The 19,540-nt window shown below is 46.2% G+C and overlaps 1 protein-coding gene across 5 annotated transcripts in view; it reads left to right on the top strand.

Moving 5' to 3' along the window:
* Positions 1–19,540, top strand: part of SGIP1 (SH3GL interacting endocytic adaptor 1) — a 111,865-nt gene that overhangs the window by 29,725 nt on the left and 62,600 nt on the right. For 2 of the 5 annotated variants that reach the window (XM_038752269.1, XM_038752271.1), the window contains exons 2-7: positions 3,121–3,184; positions 7,232–7,256; positions 10,665–10,736; positions 14,244–14,300; positions 16,399–16,453; positions 18,056–18,231. In XM_038752269.1, the coding sequence (XP_038608197.1) occupies positions 3,121–3,184; positions 7,232–7,256; positions 10,665–10,736; positions 14,244–14,300; positions 16,399–16,453; positions 18,056–18,231 (449 nt within the window). The remainder of the gene's footprint in view (positions 1–3,120; positions 3,185–7,231; positions 7,257–10,664; positions 10,737–14,243; positions 14,301–16,398; positions 16,454–18,055; positions 18,232–19,540) is intronic. The other 3 variants (XM_038752272.1, XM_038752273.1, XM_038752270.1) reach the window with 2 other exon arrangements.

Here is a 19,540-nt window from a genome sequence, read left to right on the forward strand (position 1 = left end):
TGCCTATAGGAAGTTCTTAACAAATACTATTTAAAAAATACAGCTGAGTTTTCGCTCCCACTGGCGCCAATTTCTGATGGGGAATGGAGGTGTGGGGACGGGGGGCATAGGGATGGGGGTGTTTCTAGGGAAAAGGAGCTCTGTCAGACCTTTCTGTGGAGGGTCACCCCTGTGCCCTCTATCTTTGGCATACTCACAGTCAGTCAGTAGTATTTATTGAGCTCTTACTGTATGCAGAGCACTGTACTAAGTACTTGGAAAAATATAACAGAACAGGCCTGAACAGAAGCAGGTGTGCAGAGTGGGGTTGGAAGCAGTAATTCACTCATTCAATCATATTTATTGAGTGCTCACTGTGTGTAGAGCACTGTAATAAGTTTTGGGGAGAGTACAATACCACCGTAAACAGACGCAGTCCCTGCCCACAACCAGCTTACAGTCTAGAAACTGGGGTGGAAGAGCGGCGCTACCTAAAGTGGAGGGAACAGTGGTTCCTGTGAGGAAGAGAGGGCAGAAGGAATCTAATACTACTGGGTGACCTTGGACAAGTCACTTCACTTCCCTGTGCCTCAGTTACCTCAGCTGTAAAATGGAGATTTTATTTAACTATTTATATTAATGTCTTTCTCCCCCTCTAGACTGTAAGCTTTCTGTGGGCAGGGAATGTGTCTATTTGTGGTTATATTGCACTCTCCTAAGTGCTTAGTACAGTGCTTTGCACATAGTAAGCGCTCAATAAATGATCAAATGAATGAATAGTAATAATGATGGCATTTATTGAGCGCTTGCTATGTGCAAAGCACTGTTCTAAGCGCGAGGTTACAAGGTGATCATGTTGTCCCACGGGGGGCTCACAGTCTTAATCCCCATTTTACAGATGAGGTAACTGAGGCACAGAGAGGTGAAGTGACTTGCCCAAAGTCACACAGCTGACAATTGGCGGAGCCGGGATTTGAACCCCTGACCTCTGACTCCAAAGCCCGGGCTCTTTCCACTGAGCCACGCTGCTTCTGTAGGATTAGGACTGTGAGCCCCATGTGGGATAGTGAGTGTGTCCAACCTGATTACTTTACACCTACCCCAGTGCTTAGAACAGTGTCTGATGCATAGTAAGTGCTTAACAAATACCATAAAAAAAAAAAAGACTGTGACAGCCCCAGTTAAATCCATTCCCTTCTCTTCTGGTCACTGTTGTATTCTCCCGAGATGTAGTAGTAGTAGTAATAATAATAACAATAATAATAGTATTTGTTAAGTGCTTACTATGTGCAAAGTACTGTTCCAATCACTGTTCTAAGCACTGGGGGGATACAAGGTGATCAGGTTCTCCCGCGTGGGGCTCACAGTCTTAATCCCCATTTTACAGATGAGGTAACTGAGGTACAGAGAAGTAAAGTGAAGTGATTATAATAATAATAATAGTAGTGTTTGTTAATCCCCTTTGATGTGTGCAGCTGGAGAGTTTCCAGTACTCTACCAGTCTCAACTATGGGAGGTAGAGTCAAGCAGAGGCCTACCCATTCCATTCCTAGCTCGGACAGTGGCTAATGTGTGGAAGGCAGTCTGCTACAAGTCCAAACTCACCCTGGGCAGCAGCGGCACGGGAGTAAGTCGAGGGCGGAGACTCAAGTTTACCGCACTGAAGGAGGCACTGGCAAACCACTTCTGTATTTTTACCAAGAAAACTCTCTGGATCCACTACCAGAACGATTACTGATGGAGAGCAGGGCGTTCTGGGAGAGATATGCCCATGGCGTCGCTATGATGGCATTTGTTAAGCGCTTACTATGTGCAAAGCACTGTTCTAAGTGCTGGGGAGGATACAAGGTGATCAGGTTGTCCCACGGGGGGCTCACACTTTTTATCCCCATTTTACAGATGAGGTAACTGAGGCCCAGAGAAGTTAAGTGACTTGCCCAAGGTCACACAGCTGACAGTTGGTGGAGGTGGGATTTGAACCTATGATCTCTGACTCCCAAGCCCGGGCTCTTTCCATTGAGCCACGCTGCTTCTCTATGGGTCAGAGATGACTCGACGGCATAAGACGAGTGTTTGTTAAACAGTTATTATGTGTTATTTGGTGGAGTAGAAAAAGGTAGACAAGTTGGACACAGTCCCCATTCTGCATGTTGAGGAAGAAGTTAAATTCTCTAACTGAAAACTCAGTTCTGACATAGTGTGCTTTCATAGAACATGTCTACCTACATTGTTGTATGGTACTCTACCAAGCGCTTAGTATGGTCTGAAGTAGTTGATAGAGCATGGGCCGGGAGTCAGAAGGTTGTGGGTTCTAATCCCGGCTCCGCCATGTTTGCTGTGTGACCCTAGGCAAGTCACTTCACTTCTCTGTGCTTCAGTTTCCTCCTCTGTAAAACAGGGATTGAGACTGTGAGCCCCATGTGGGACAGGGACTGTGTCCAACCCAATTTTCCTGTAACCACCCCGGTGCTTAGTATGGTGTCTAGCACACAGTAAACATTTGAAAAGTACCAACATTATTAAGTGCTCAATAAATACCATTGATTGAGTGATTTTCATTGTGCATTTTGAGGCATGGCATGGCCTAGTGGAAAGTGCATGGGCCTGTAAATCAGAGGACTTGGTTCCAATCCCAGCTGTGCCAGTGGCCTGCTACGTGACCTTGGCCAAGTCACTTCACTTCTCTGGTCCTCAGCTTCCTAATCTGTAAAATGGGGATTTGCTACCTGTTCTCCCTCCTATTTACACTGGAGGACCATGTGGGATGGGGTTTGTGACTAACCTGATTATCTTGTGTCTACCCCAGAACTGAATCCATGCTTTGTACATAGTAAGCGCTTAATCTGTATCACCATCATCATTTTATCATTGTTTATTATTATTATTATATTTTTGCAATTAGGGGAAGAAAGAACATTCTTCTGACAACAGGAGGCTATTAGGGCTTATTTGCATCGCCAGAGTGTGTGAGCAAAATATCACAGTTTCTGTAGCATGAGATTTCAAGACATCCAAACAACTGACCCTACCTTGCCTCTGCAGACCCAGACATTTGAACTGTACATCATCCCTTTAAGGAGGTGTGTTTAGCAGCACATTGTTGGTATATCTGTCCTTGACCCTTCTACTCTGTTTCCCCAGGATTGAAAAAACGAACCAGGAAGGCCTTTGGAATACGGAAGAAAGAAAAGGACACTGATTCTACGTACGTGCCTGGTGGGGAGTGCATCTGGGAAGAAATTTATTCCCCAGAGATGTGATTTTCAGAGACCCCCATCTTCCAGTCAGACCTGTTCTCTGGTGGGCAGTGTTTCTGCAGGCCTATCCCAGTAATAATCAGTTGTGTGTTACACACCTGTATGGTGATAATGTGCACCGTGCCCTCTTCCAAACCCGTCAAACTAACCCTCGGAAGAGAGAGGTCAGTAATGTGGTGAGAGCTGTTGAAAGCATTTCTCACACTGTGGGGTCTCTCTGCTGATGTCAGTTAGTATGGGATAGGAATCTACCATCATCAGTGGTATTTAGTGACTGCTTACTGTGTGCAGAGCACTGTACAGTCCTTTAGACTGTACACTCATCCTCTGGGCTGTAAGCTTGTCACGGACAAGGTATGTGTCCACTAATTTTGTTGTATTGTACTCTCACAAGCGCTTAGTGCAGTGCTCTGCACATAGCAAGTGCCTAATAAGTGTCATTGATTGATTAATTGTACTAAATGTTTGGGAGAGTACAATGCAATGGAATTGGTAGGCAGGCTCCCTAATAATACTAACTGTGGTATTTATTAGGTACTTACTAAGGCCCTACTGAGAGCTCACCTCCTCCAGGAGGCCTTCCCTGAGCCCCTTCCTTCCTCTGCCCCTCATCCCCCTCTCCATCCCCCCCATCTTACCTCCTTCTCTTCCCCACAGCACCTGTATATATGTATATATGTTTGTACATATTTATTACTCTATTCATTTTACTTGTATATATCTATTCTATTTATTTTATTTTGTTAGTATGTTTGGTTTTGTTCTCTGTCTCCCCCTTTTTAGACTGTGAGCCCACTGTTGGGTAGGGACTGTCTCTATATGTTGCCAACTTGTACTTCCCAAGCGCTTAGTACAGTGCTCTGCACACAGTAAGCGCTCAATAAATACGATTGATTACTATGTGCCAGGCACTATTCCCAGCATTGGGGTGGGTACAAGCAAATCAGGTTGGACACAGTCCCTGTCCCATACGGGGTTCACAGTTTTAATCCCCATTTTGTTGATGAGGCACCTGAGGTACAGAGAGAAGTGAGGTGACTTGCTCAAGGTCATCCGGCAGACCGGTGGTGGAGGCAGAATTAGAACCCACATCCTTCTGACGCCCAAACCCGGGCTCTATCCACAAGGCCGTGCTGCTTCCCACAGTGAGCCTACAGGCTAGAGAGAGTGGCTAAAATGGTGGCGTTCCCACCTTGCTGCACTTTAAAACTAGGAGAGTTGACCTTTCCTCTTCCTGCCCCATTCATCATGGGCCTGAGATGGTTGCAAAAACAGGGAGAAGCAGTGGATAGGGTTTTAGAGGATAGAACCCCAGCCTGGGTGTCAGAAGGAACTGGGTTCTAATCCTGGCTCTGCCACTTGCCATCTATGTGACCTTCAGCAAGTCACTTCACTTCTCTCAATGCTTGTTACCTCATCTGGAAAATGGGAATGAAGATTCTGAGGCCCGTGGGGGACATTGACTGTGTCCAACTTGACTAGCTTGTAGTTACCCCAGCTCTTAATACAGTGTTTGGCACTTAGTAAGCACTTAACTTTTAGACTGTGAGCCCACTGTTGGGTAGGGACTGTCTCTAAATGTTGCCAACTTGTACTTCCCAAGCGCTTAGTACAGTGCTCTGCACACAGTAAGCGCTCAATAAATATGATTGATTGATTGATTGGTTGATTAACAAATACCATAAAAAAATAAAGGTTAGGACAGGAGGTGGCGGAGGTGGCAATTGAAGGGGGCAGAGGCAGTGTAGTATAGTGGAAAGAGCACGGGACTAGAAGCCAGAATGTCCAGATTCTAATCCCAGCTCTGCCACTGGCCTCCTCTGTGACTATGGGCCAGTTACTTAACCTCTCTGGGCCTCAGTTTCCTCAGTTGTTAAATGGTTTCTCTCCTTTGTAGACCATGAGCTCAGTGTGGGGCAGGGACTGGATCCAATCTAATAATGATAATTGTAGTATTTATTAAGTGCTTACTATGTGCCAAGCACTGTATTAAGCATTGGGGTTGATACAAGGTGGATGAGTTGGACAGAGTCCCTGTTCCACATAGGGCTCACACTCTTCATCCCCATTTTTCAGATGAGGTAACTGGAAAGAAGTGAAGTGACTTGCCCAAAGTCACACAGCAGACAAGTGGTAGAGCCGGGATTAGAACCTAGGTAATAATAATAATAATGATGGCATTTGTTAAGCATGTACTATGTGCAAAGCACTGTTCTAAGCGCTCCATCTGACTCCCAAGCCCGGGCTCTATCCATTAGGCCACGATGCTGATCTTGCATCAGCCCCAGCCCTTAGCACGGTGCTTGGCACTTTGTAAATGCTGAATAAATCATCAATCATATTTATTGAGTGCTTACTGTGTGCAGAGCACTGTACTAAGCGCTTGGGAAGTACAAGTTGGTAACATATAGAGACAGTCCCTACCCAGCAGTGGGCTCACAATAAATGTCATCACGATGGCAGAGGCAATAGAGGAGTCGGAGAGCGAGAGAGGGAGATGGATTGTTGTAAAGAACATCATCATCCCAGATTACCAAGGTGAGGTAGGGAAGCAAACATCGACCAGAAGGCTGAGAGCTCATGCCACCCACACAGGCTAGTTTCTATTAAAAAAACAAAGCAACTCCATTGCCAGCTCAGAGCGCAGCAAAACATATGGGCTCTGTGCTCTGGATTTCTTCAGGAGCAGGGTCACTACCCCGATTCCTGCTCCAGAATCCCCAGTGCCTGCCACATTGTTTGTGTGGAATATGTCAGTCAGTTAATCGAGGTCACTGAGGCACAGAGAAGTTAAGTGACTTGCCCAAAGTCACACAGCTGACAAGTGGCGGAGGCAGGATTAGAACCCACAACCTCTGACTCCCAAGCCTGGGCTCTTTCCACTAAGCCACACTGAATTTCCCCAGGTCATGCAGCAGACAAGTGGCAGAGCCGGGAATAGAACCCAGGTCCTCTGACACCCAGGCCTGTGCTTTAGCAACTGCTTCTCGGGCCTTTTCAGGCCTTACTGGAACAACAATAATAATAATAATAATAATAATAGTAATTCATTCAATTGTATTTATTGAACATTTACTGTGTGCAGAGCACTGTACGAAGCACTTGGGAAGTACAAGTTGGCAACATATAGAGACGGTCCCTACCCAACAATGGGCTCCCAGTCTAAAAGCGGGAGACAGACAACAAAACAAAACATGTGGACAGGTGTCAAGTCATCAGAATAAATGGAAGTATATCATTAACAAAATAAATAGAATAGTAAATATGTACAAGTAAAATAGAGTAATAAATCTGTACAAACATATATACAGGTGCTGTTGGGAGGGGGAGGAGGAGAGGAAAAAGGGGGCTCAGTTTGGGAAGGCCTCCTGGAAGAGGTGAGCTCTCAGTAGGATAGTAATGAATTATAGTATTTGTTAAGCACTTACTATGTGCCAGGCACTGTACTAAGCACTGAGGTAGGTGCAAGATAATCAGATTGGACACAAAAAATGAATCAGAAAGACCTCCAGGAGAAGGTGGTGTTCAGGAGGCTTTGAAGGTGGAAAGTGCTGTGCTCTAGCATATTTGAAGGGGAAAGAGTTTCTGGCAGGAGGGCATGGGGTCATTTTATTGCTTTCTGGTTGTCTGTGTTGTTAAAGAAATCACGAAAACACTGCCCATTAAAGAAGGGGGGACACTCAGAAAAGTGAATGGGAAATCGTACATGGTGTCAACTTTGAGCAGACTCCTGGTGAACTTCCCTTTGACCCTCTCCCCCCTCATCTAACCTTTAAACTCATCTAGCCCCTGCCTGCCTGTGGGGAGGAGAGATTTATCTGAAATTCGTCCTTCCCTCTGGAGTGTCAGTGTTCTCCGTCCTCCTCATAGCCAACCAGGCCTCTCCTTGCTTGACAGTTGCCAATTTCTGGTCCATTTCTATCCCGGTACTTTGTGTCTGAGAGGTGAAAGTGACTCCTTTTCCTAATAGCTGTCCTTTTTCTCCTTTGTTTCAGGGGTTCCCCAGATAGGGATGGAATCGTAAGTATCTAAAGAAACGTTCTTAGAACATTTGGGCTCAGACCTACAAGGAGGGCTGTTTGGTTTTTTTTTTTTTAGTTGCTTTTCTCTTCAAAAATACCTGAAATGACCTTCTCCTTATTTTTATTTAATATGTGAAACCACTTCAAAAATACATTCTTGCTTGAACAGTGGGTTGATGACAAGGCTGTGGATTTAATTTAATCGAGGACACCCGAATCTCCCTGAGGGACTGGGGTGTGCCATCCACAAGCTATTATTCATTCATTCATTGTCATATTTATTGAGTGCTGTGTGCAGAGCACTGTACTAAGCGCTTGGAAAGTACAATTCAGCAATAGAGACAATCCCTGCCCACACCAGGTTTACAGTCGAGAGCTAAACACATCACATATTACTGTGCATTCATTGGTCATCATGCCACACCTTCTCTGTCAGAAGGTCAAAAGTCTTCACTGAGTTGAACTATGATAAGGTTTCAGTTTTTTCCCCCACTGAGCTGGTGATGATGACATGTTATTCTATATTAAATTCAAAAATGGGAGAATGGTCTGAAAAGTTCTTCTGTCTTAGACTATGACTGGATACATTTCCGTATTTACTTTGATTCAGGGGGCAACTCTGACTCCTTTCTAGAATCAGACTCCTGCCGGGTGAAGAAGTATGTTGGGTCCAGACCTGAATTATCCAGAGTTAGTTTGAGGGAAATCCTACTTAGCTTTGAATCGGAATCAGAAGCACATTCCAAATGTTCCACCAGACTAGCTGCCTCTGGAAACAGAGGGCCCATATCTGCCCTAAGTTCAATTCATTCATTTATTCAGTTTTATTTATTGAGTGCTTACTGTGTGCAGAGCACTGTACAAAGCTCTTGGGAAAGTACAACACAACAAAAACCAGTGACATTCCTTGCCCACAACGAGCTTAATGAAAATGTAAAAGTCCTTCAGGAGGGTCAAAAGATCATAATACCTCCTCATCTACAGCTGGGCCCAAATGGGATTTTTTTTTCCATCTGACCCAAGATCCTTACCTCCGAAGATGCTCTTTGCATTTATGTGATCCTTGCCGTTAACTGCCGAGAGACAAAATAGAGATTCCGGCCGTTGGGTTGCTCGAGGCTCCATTCAGCAGGGGCAAATGCAGATCCAAAAGACTCAGCTTCTGTTCACTTTTTGTTTCTGGCCCTCCCCACTGCCTTAACTGTGGCCCAGGTTCTCCCTCTATCTCTGGCTTATCTTCTGGTTTTCTGGGTGTTGGTTCTCCCGGGGCCTCCGTGTGAGGCTCACTCTGTTTCTCCCCCTTTCGCTTCTTACCATGCGACTTTCTCTTGCCCCTCTTGCTGCCCCCTTTGCCCTTCCTGCCCAATCACCACCACCAGATGTGGTCTCACATCGATGGTGTCCTCTGTGATTGGCTCAGCTGCCCCTCTGTGCTTTTCAAGCCGTGGTTAGGAAACATAATAATGGTATTTACTGAGAGCCCACTGGGTGCAGTGCACCATACTGAGCGCTCGACACTGTTTGTCCAATGTCTAGTTTAGCGTGAACTGCTGATCCCTCCCCACTATCCCAGAGCGTTCCGTTCCAGGGTGCTAACTTACCCCTGGACCTCTGACTCTTGGGCTCTGTAGGCAGGATGAGTTACTTAGGGCATTTATTAAGAATTTACTCTATGTGAAGGGTTGAGGTTGATACCAGATTAACAAATCAGATCCACTTCCTGTCCCATGTGGGGCTTACAACCTGAGACAGGGTGAGATCCCCATTTTACCAATGAGGAAACCGAAGCCCAGGGAGGTTTGCCCAGGGTCACACGCAGGCCAATGATACAATCCTGGTCTCCCGATCTCCAGGCCCAGGGCCTTTCCCTTAGGAAAATCCTGCAACATTCCACCGCCAGAGAAGGGCCCCAGGTTGGCTATGTGAATCCACCCTGGGGGACCAGCAGGCCAGTTTGTTGGACTGCATCCCCCTTGAGACTGATCAGCATTTCTGGTCCATGGATCCAGGCTCCAGCCTCTGGAAGTTATTCAAGAGCCACTGCTCATTAGCATTTATGGTTAATTCCCCTACAGCACTGAACTTGATTGTGGGGGCTTCTTCACTTGTCTACTATGTGGCCTGGGGCAAGTCATTTCATTTCTCTGAGCCTCAGCTTATCATTTTAAAATAGGGATAGAGTAACTTTTCTCCCTCCCTCTTAGACTGAAGCCCCTGAAGGGTAAGGGACTTGACACATAATAGCTTAATAGAAACCATTATTATTATTATATTCTCAATTTGCAACAATCAATTGATTGCATTTATTGAATGCTTACTGCATGCTGAACACTGTACTAAAGGCTTGGGAGAGCACGATATAATGACAACAATAGTAACAATAGTGCATTTGAGTGTTTACCACGTGCCAGACACTGTACTAAATACTGAAGCAGGTACAAGCAAATCAGGTTGGACATGGGGCTCACAGTCTCAAAACAACAGAGTTAGTAGACACGTTCCCTGCCCACAACGAGCTTACAGTCTAGAAGGGGAGACAGACACTAATATAAATAAAATTATGGGTATATACAGAAGTATTGTAGGGCCGAGAATGGGGTGACTAAAGGCCATAGCAGTAAGGAAAGTGCTAAGCAGGTCTTCCCACAATCTCAGAGGCCAAAGCATATATTATACCTCAGCCCTGGGTCTGTCTTTTCAAATAAATTCATGTTTCAAGCCTCATTCTGAGGATTTGGGTCTGTTTGCATGGTCGGTGCTGGCTTTTACAGCCCCTGATGTGGTCAGAATCAGCACCAACAGTACCCATGTGGCACCTGTTAGGTACAGAGAAAGGTACTCAGTGGATTTCACCTGGAGTCGCCCCTGGATTGCCCCACCAACCAGGGCACCCTGAGGCAATTGCTGCACCTGCTTACCAACCCTGCCTACAGCTGGGGCTTGGAAAACCAAAGATGTGGGTGGAGGGGGAGAACAGTTGAAAGGAAGCAGCTCGGGGACAGAAGCTGAGTTCAACCCTCTGAGAAATGGAAAGGTTTCACTTCTGGTGGGTCACCCATGCGTAGGTAAGTGCAGGCTGGGTGAGAAGATAGCCTCTGCGTCATTCCTCCTCCTCATTCAGAGCTACGCTGTGCTTGCTACCTGCTGCTCTGTCCCTCTTCCTCTCCCTCTCCTCCCCACCCCACCCCGGCCCACCATGCCTGCTGAATTGAGCCTCTTTTGCACCCCAAAGCACCCTTTCCTCGAGGGGGGAGGGGGGACTCCCGCCCGGGGCAATAAGCATCCCGAATCTGACTTTTTTCCTTCTCTGGTTTGCTTGCTGACTCCGTGTGATTCTTTTATTTGTGTTTCAAAAACCAGTTGATTCTTTAATCATTCTTTTCTACATCAAAACAATGAATTCCAGCAGCCCAGTGCTCACGAACCACCCTACAATAACAAAGCAGAATGCGCGCGGGAAGGAGGAAAAAAAGTGTCGGTAAGGAACCAGATTTTAGTTTTAAGTTTCCAAGGGGTTGTTAGGTGCAGTAAGTAAAAACCAACTGCGTTGGAAGACAGGACAACAGCCGAACAGGCTACTTAGGCTGTTTCTGACTATCGGATATGTTCATGCGGGTTTTGAAAAACTGGGGTAGACAATCAGATCCTGCCATGTACAAATGTCACTAAAACAGGCCCGGGGTGGCAAATCAGCTTTTCTGGGGATGCAAGCCCTTTGTCAAGACCCTCTGAGTGGGTCAGGGGAGTGGCAAGGAGGTCTTCGATTGAAGGAGAATGAATTAGATTGAATATTTTAATATTGCAATACTCAAGACTATTGCTTTAAAACTAGTAGTCATAGTAATAAAAGTAGTAATAGTATTTATTAAGTAATAATTGAGTGAGAGTGTTTCTTAAGCGCTTTGTGCAGAGCACCAAACGAAGCCCTGGGACAGAAGTCATAGGTGGGAATTAGGCATGGTCCCTGGTATTCAATGGGCTCACATTTTAAGACTATAAATGAAGAGAGGGAACTGGAGGTAAACACAGAAGGAAATATGAAACCACAAAGTATTACAACTAGTAATAATTCACTTGGATTTTAATAAGTAAACATTACCCCAGAAATATGGGTGATTTGGCGAGGTCTTTGGGGCAGGGAAATTGGGGCAGTTTCAATCTTGTAAAAGTTGGAATCACGATTAGTGGTGTCTGTACTCAGGGCTACTTGGGTGTCCTGGAGAGCAACTATTTCATGGTTCCTTCAAGTCCCATATATTCAGTTCTCTTATAAGGTGGGGGTCCCATATCCTGATGGACCCCCCCCCCCCCCCACTTTTCAGGAAAACATACACTACAGTAAGTGTGCCTTGCGTGCAACTGTTTATTCCAACACAACAGCCTGTTCTATGTCAGTAGGCATGCAATGTTGGGAGGACGTTCCCTAAATCCCCCAAAATGTTCAGTCAATCCATGGTATTTATTGAGCACTTACTGTGTGCAGAGCACTGAACCAAATGCTTGGGAAAGTACAACACAACAGAGTTGGTAGACTCATTCCCTGCACACAACAAGCTTACAGTCTAGAAGGGGAGTCAGACATAAGAAGAAAAAAATTACAGATCTGGACCTAAGTGCTGTGGGGCTAAAGGTAAGGTGAATATCTAGTGCCCAAAGGGTACAAATCCAAGTTTGAGCCCAAAACACATAATTATGGAAGAACTGTCACTGGACTGGAAGGAAGTTTTTGTTCCTGTGTCCTTTTATATGATTGGTGATGTCTGAGAAAAGACAGGAAAGCATTTTGAGCTCCCAAAGGAAAAGCGTTATTAAATACAAGAAGCATCTGAGGAGATACAGGGAATCTGAGCTGACCTCTGTAAGTCGGATGGTCAACCAATCGATTGTATTTCCTGGGCACTTACTAGGTGCAGAGCACTGTATTAAGCACTTGGAAGAGTACAATATAATGGAGTCAGTAGAAATGTTCCCTGCTCACAACAAACTTATATTAATAGGAGGATGGTGTTCCCAAGAGGAGCTCAAGGCACAGAGACATACATAACTTAGCAATTAAAATGGAGATTTACAAGTAAGGCAAGCTGCAGTTATCTGGACCAGTTCAGCTCATAGTGAAAAGAGAAGAATAATGAAGGCCATGATTTTCATGTCTTTCTTAGGTTCTTGGTCTGGGAGTTTAACAAGAGGTTTGTTTATCAATGAATAACCCCTTTCTAGGGGTTATTTCTGACAGACTTTCAGGTCTTTAGGCTGATTCTTTCAGAAGAGCCTGAGAATTGCAAGAATTCACCAGCAAGGCTAAACATCACAGGTTCTTCCTTAACAAAGTCCTGTGTGTTTGAGTGTACGTGTATGTGTGTGTGTTTGTGTGTGTGTGTATGTAGGTGTGCAACTGCTCCATAGGATGGCTTTGTGGTTTCTCTATGTCTTATGTTCAACTTTAACTGGGCCAGTTTTGGCTGAAAATCTTTTTTTGGTTCACTTCTGCTTTTCCTTCACCTAAACCTTGTCATCTGTTTCCATAGAAACTGTGAAATGTTTCTCTTCAGCACATCTGGTGCAGGCAGGGGCACTCTCTCCCCCACAAAACCGGGAAGTTGGGGGAGAAATGCAATGTCGTCATGTGGTATCACTGCTCCAAAGGGCAAACTCTGTGTTGATTGGTTTCATCTGTGGTGAAACCCAATTGTCACGAAACGAGACCAGGGTATTTTAAGGGAACTGAATCCCCCAGCTGACCTAAAGCCTCCAGCCCATTTGCAAACTTTATGAACTTTGGGATTCAGCAGGCACATCATGGATTATTGATAGCCTTGCCGCTCTAACCACAGAGCCAGGGGCTCAGTCCATCCGTACTTGGATTTGTGACCATTCGACATTTGATATCCACTCCCATCCCCATCCCCACAGCACTTATCTTTAAATTATCTATTATAAGTTACTTGTTCCTATTAATGTCTGTCTCCCTCTCCAAACTCTAAGCTTGCTAAGGGCAGGGAAGGTGATTCTCTTGTATAAATAAATAAATTACAGATATAGAAGCCAGGAACTCAGATCCTTCTGATGCTCTATCCACTAGGCCAGGCTGCTTCCTTTCCCCATGGCTGGGTCCTGGGAGGGAGGAGGGATAACCACAGGGTCATCCAGGATTGTGACTGCACACCCTCTTCCCAGAGGAAAGACTCAACTTCCAAAACCTCCCAGGGGACCCAATTCATGTGTTAAGCTTTTCCTCTCCGTCGCCCAAGCCCCCAGTTCATTACTGACATTTAGTGGAGGAAAGTGGCAGTTAGGAACCCCTCCCTGGTGCCCCACTTCAACCTCTGCCAGACCCAGCCTCTGGACCAGAAACGAGGCCTGGGCCCCCCTCAAATCTCTGGCTTCTGCAAGCCCCCCAGATCTATTCAGAGAAGTGAAAGTGGGTCACCTGTGTTCACCGAAAACTCTGCCATCAGTTTCGATTCCCTCATTCCTCACCCCTTCAGCCGAATTGGATTGATTTGCAATTGATCACCAATCATTTCTTGTGCCGATCCTTTGGATGGGGGTGGCAGGGAAGCGGGGGAGATGGAAGGATCTCTGAAGAAGCTAAAAAGTGAGCCGGGGTAATCCACAGCCTGGAAAATCAGCCTCTTGATGAGTGAGAGCAAAGTGAATAGGAAATCAGAAGTTCAAGCTGGACTTTTTTCCATTTCAGAAAGAATCCTATAAATAAATGTGAATGGGAAAGTCAACGGCAGGTGCTAACTTAACCACGTTAGTGGTAACTCTCCCTGGCTGGGACCTATGGGCAGAGTGTATCATTTCCATACCATGAGGCTGTACTTGCTCTTAAAGTTAGCGTGGTTTTCTACTATTTAGCTCTTATTTGGCTCCTCCATGCTATGAGTTGATAGCTCATGCCAGATTCAGAAGAGATGTAGTGTCATCTGTCTCTCCCCTTCAAATCCTCCTTCCCCTAAGTTTGTTTTCAAATCTATTGCAGAAGAAGAGCAACGGAGCCCCAAATGGGTTTTACGCCGAGATCGACTGGGAAAGATATGTGAGTATCTGGAGAGGCTGCTTGTACAAATCAACTCTTCAGACTAAAGTGTGACTCGGATACAGGGAACATTTTGTGTCACATGCAGAGGTGGGTGGGGGTGAGCACACTCCTTGGTCCCATGATCAAGGAGTGTTGTGGAAGCAGTTAAGGAAGCAGCACGGCCTAGTGGATAGAACACAGGCCCAGGAGTCAGAAGGACCTGGGTTCTAATTCTGCCTCTACCACTTAATAATAATAACGCTGATGATGGCATTTGTTAAGTGCTTCCTATGTGCAAAGCACTGTTCTAAGCACTGGGGGGATACAAGGTAATCAGGTTGTCCCACATGGGGCTCACAGTCTTAATCCCCATTTCACAGATGAGGTAACTGAGGCCCAGTGAAGTGACTTGTTCAAAGTCACACAACTGACAGAGCCGGGATTAGAACCCATGACCTCTGACTCCCAGCCCGGGCTCTTTCCACTGAGCCGTGCTACTTCTCTGCTGTGTGATCTTGGGCAGTTCACTTCACTCCTCTGTGCCTGTTACCTCGTCTGTGAAAGGGGGATTAAGATTGTGAGCCCCATGTGAGACTGGGACCGTGTCCAACCTGATTAGCATGTATCTGCCCCAGTGCTTAGAACAGCGCTCAACATGTAGTAAGTGCTTAACAGATACCATCCTTATTATCATCCCAGGAAGCCCACCTGCACAATTTACCACAGGAGCTAAACAGTAGTTGAGCAAGTCAGCGGCCTATCCTTCCTCAGTAATCTAGAGGGCTGTACTGGCAGACTGTCCCCGCCTCAGTTGTTCTACTGTACAGGGCCAGCTGCCCACCATTCCCTCAGTATTCTAATACTATTAATAACAATTGTGGTATTTGTTAAGCGTTTACTATGTGCCAGGTACTGTACTAGGCTCTGGGGTGGATACAAGCAGATCGGGTTGGGCATAGTCCCTGTCCCATGGGGGTTCACGGTCTCAATCCCCATTTTACAGGTGAGGTAACTGAGGCACAGAGAAATTAAGTGACTTGCCGAAGGTCACACAGGAGACAGGTTGTGGGGCTGGAATTAGAATTCATAACCTTCTGACTCCGAGGCCTGTGCTGTATCCACTAGGCCACGCTGCTTCCCTAAGGTCTGGGCCAGCCATCCACCCCTTCCTCAGTGCTCTAGAAGGCTGTGCAGGCTGGCTGCCCTTGCCTCAGAAGTTCTAGAAGGCTGTGCCAGTCACCCAGCCCTTCTTCAGATGTTCTAGAGACTTGGGCCGACCATTCACCCTTTCCTCAGTGTTGTAGAGTTCTGGCCCAGACACCCACCCACCTCCTCACACGTTCTAGAGGGCTGCCCTGGTATGCCACCCACTTCCTCCCAGGGTCTAGAGGGCTGCCCCTTCCATGTCCTTCACATCCTCCTCCTGACCCCTTCCATGACCCAGGCTGCTCCAGGGGTCCCAGTGGCTCCCTGCCCCAGAGCCCCATTTCAAGGGGCATCACGGGAAGATCCTTGGTTTTTCCAAGAACAAGCCCGCTCCATTTCCTAGAAACGGCTTGGGTAGTGTCCAGAGACAAATATTCTTAACGCTTAGCTATATATAATTCACTGGATTTTATGTAGCGGGCTTTTGCTCAAAGCATTCTACATCACATCTCATTTTTGTCCTCACAACATCCCTGTGAGGTAGGAAATGCAAGGTATTATTATCCCCACTTTGCACATGAGAAAATTTAGGCCCCAAAGTGACTTGCCCAAGGTCAAACAGCAGGTCAGCTTTAGAGTGCCATCTCAGTCCCTCTTTCCCCTTTGTCCTCCCTCCCCCACCCCCAAAATTCCCTTCTCCTTTACCCTCGTTTTCCTCTTCCTCCACTTTCTCAGGCCCTGTACCTTTTTTCCCCACTCCATCTTTATCTTTGCCCCGCCACCCTACTCCTTTAAAATTGTGGGTCCTCCCTTCTTCCTGAGTGTGAGCTCGTATTACCCTCTAGACCATAAGCTCATTGTGGACAAGGAAGGTGTCTGTTGCAATATTCTCTCCCACGTACTTAAGACAGTGCTCTGCACACAGTATGCGCTCAGTAAATACCATTGATTGATTTATTGTGTTTTCCAGAACTCCCCTGAGCTTGACGAGGAAGGTTACAGCATCAGACCTGAGGAACCCGGCTATATCCTTTCTTGATCATCACCACGCCTCGGAGAGCTCGATGAGCTTGCGGGTAGCACAGGGCCACTGAAATTGTTCTCTGGGGGCTACCTCCCTGTATATTAAAGAAGACTAGCCCAAGGGAAGATTGTAGCTTTGCTCTGTTCTATTCACAGAAGGAGAAATTACTCCGGCAGGAAAGTGCCCTGAAAAGCAATCCTTCAGTGGTACTCTGTGCAGTGTGCTTAGAACAGATGGGATTATGCTGTTTAGGTGGAGCAGGGTTAGACTTCTGCTCTCCCATTCATTCATTCATTCATTCAATCATATTTATTGAGCGCTTACTGTGTGCAGAGCACTGTACTAAGTGCTTGGAAAGTACAATTGAGCAACAGAGACAGTCCCTGCCCACAACGGGCTCATAGTCTAGAAGGGGTGAGACAGGCATCAAAACAAGTAAACAGGCATCAATTGCTTCAATATAAATAAAAGTAGAATTATAGATATATACACACATCATTAATAAAAATAAATAGAATTATAGCATTTGGGGTATAGAGTTATAGTGTATAGCGTTTAGGCGGGGAGGTCCCACACCCATACTTGCGTTGGCCCCGGCTCTGCCCACTCTGGGAGTGCAAGGCCCTGAGCCTGCAGGCCTGAATGCTTCCGGATGGATCTGGCACGGCGGATCCGAGTCCTGTCCCTCTGTGGCTCAGCTTTCCACCACCACCTCCAGGCAGGCCTCCAGGCAGCCTTCCACCGGGCCGGTCTGGTCCTTACCTGCGCCCACAGAGCCGCGCGTCACCACACCAGTCTCACTCTGCTCCCAGCCATTCTGCTCCTACCCAGAGTCAGCTGCTGCCCTGCTTAGTTTCTACACAGTGTGGTGTGGGGGTGAATTCAGGGGCACCTGATCAAAGAGTGAACCACGGGCAACGTGGGGTGGGAAATATTCATGAGTCCCGTCTTCTGAAATTCACCCTTCTAAAAGCTAGTGTTCCCCAAGAGTGCACTTCCAGCAATTTCCTCCTGCTCCCCCTAGTTGAAAAGAGACTTTTCCATAATAAAGAGACTTTTGAGGGCAGAAATTCAATCAGTCATATTTATTGAGCACTGACTGTGTGCAAAACACTGTACTAAGCACCTGGGAAAATACAATATAAGAATAAAGACACATCTACTGCCCACAGTGAGCTTATGGTCTAGAGGGGAAGACAGACATTAATATAAATAAATTACAGGAAACAGGCCTTTTCTCTTGTCCTCTCCCAAGAACTTTGTGCACATTTCCCTCTCAGAGGAGGCTCAGTCGGTACACTGAAATGCCCAAAAACCTCTTTGGTATGTTTGCCTTTGCCTCCTAGCAGGGTTGTCAATTGTATTGAGTGTTTACAGTGTGCAGAGCACTGTAATGAGTGCTTGGGAGAGTACAATATAACAATATAATGGACACATTCCTTGCCCACAGGGAGATTACATTCTAGAGGGAGAGACAGACATTAATATAAATAAATTACGGATATGGACATGAATGCCGTGGGCCTGAGGAGGAAATCCTGATGCCGCAGAAGGGAGTGGGAAAAGAGGAAATGAGGGTTAAAGATCTTTAACTGTGGTGTACCTACCAAAGGAAAGCACTTTTATTCTTCAAGTGAATCCGAAGAGGAAGAAGAGTCACATAAGAAATTTAACATCAAGATTAAGCCTCTCCAGGCTAAAGATATCCTTAAGAATGCCGCCACGGTGGATGAATTAAAGGCCTCAATCGGCAATATCGCACTGTCTCCCTCTCCAGTGGTGAGTAGCTTATTTTCTCAGCCTTTAGGGAGGCGGGGAAGGACAAAAGGGTTCCACATGAGAGTCCATGAGACGTGAGTCCACATGAGACATTTGGGAAGCCTCCGGGTGATTTTTATTCACAGAGCCCTGTTTGAGTTTGCCCTGGACTGTTTCGATTGACCTTTTGGCAGAGCAAGGGTAATTTGGGATTATTCTCAGAGCTTGCCTTAATTCTCTGTTCTTAGCCCTATATATATTTAAAAAATCCAGCTGAAATACTTGCAGGAGTGATGCCAAGGAATCAAGGTGCTGTGGAAAGACATACTTCCGTTTGTTCTTAGCCCTACAGAAACCCATCTGGCCACATTTGTGAAACTCTTTTGCAACAGACCAACAGTGGTCTTTCTTCCAGATGTGGTATTTTCAGGCTGCTATAAGGGGTGTGAAGGGAAAAGGCACAAGGGAGATAATGCGACCTTTCCAAATTTTCTCTCTCTTTTATCACTTCTCCTCAGCACAAAGTTGTCACGTTCACTCTCCAATATTATAGAGTGTACATTATCAATCAGTGGCATTTATTGAGCACTTAATATTGTGTGCAGAACACTGCACTAAGCACTGGGGAAAGCACAACAGAGTTGGTAAACGGGCCCCCTGCCCACAAGGAGCTTTCAGTCTATTGTCATTGATTTCATTCAATCACGTTAAGTGCTTACTATATGCAGAGCACTGTACTAAGCGCTTGGGAAAGCACAGTTGATTCATGGCTTAGTGGAAAGAGCCCGGGCTTGGGAGTCAGAGGTCATGGGTTCTAATCCAGCCTCTGCCACTTAGCTGTGTGAACTTGGGCAAGTCACTTAACTTCTCTGGGCCTCAGTTCCCTTATCTGTAAAATGGGGATGAGGACTTTGAGCCCACATGGGACAACCTGATGATCCTGTATCTACCCCAGTGCTTAGAACAGTGCTTGGCACATAGTAAGCGCTTAACAAATACTAACATTATTATTATTGTTTAGTAATAATAATAATAATAGTTGTGGTAATTGTCAAGTGCATACTCTGTGCCAAGCACTGTACTAAGAGCAGGGGCGGGAAGCAGCGTGGCCTAGTGGATAGAGCCCGGGCCTGGGGGTCAGAAGGACCTGGGTTCTAGTCCTGGCTCTACCACTTGTCAGCTGTGTGACCTTGAGCAGGTTATGTCACTTCTCCGTTCCTCAGTTACCTCATCTGTAAAATGGGGACTAAGGCTGTGATCCCCATGTAGGACAGGGACTGTGTCCAACCTGATTTGCTTCTATCTACCCCGGCGCTTAGAACAGTTCCTG

The sequence above is a fragment of the Tachyglossus aculeatus genome, chromosome 10 (assembly GCF_015852505.1).
Source record: "Tachyglossus aculeatus isolate mTacAcu1 chromosome 10, mTacAcu1.pri, whole genome shotgun sequence".
In the NCBI taxonomy this organism is placed as follows: domain Eukaryota; kingdom Metazoa; phylum Chordata; class Mammalia; order Monotremata; family Tachyglossidae; genus Tachyglossus; species Tachyglossus aculeatus.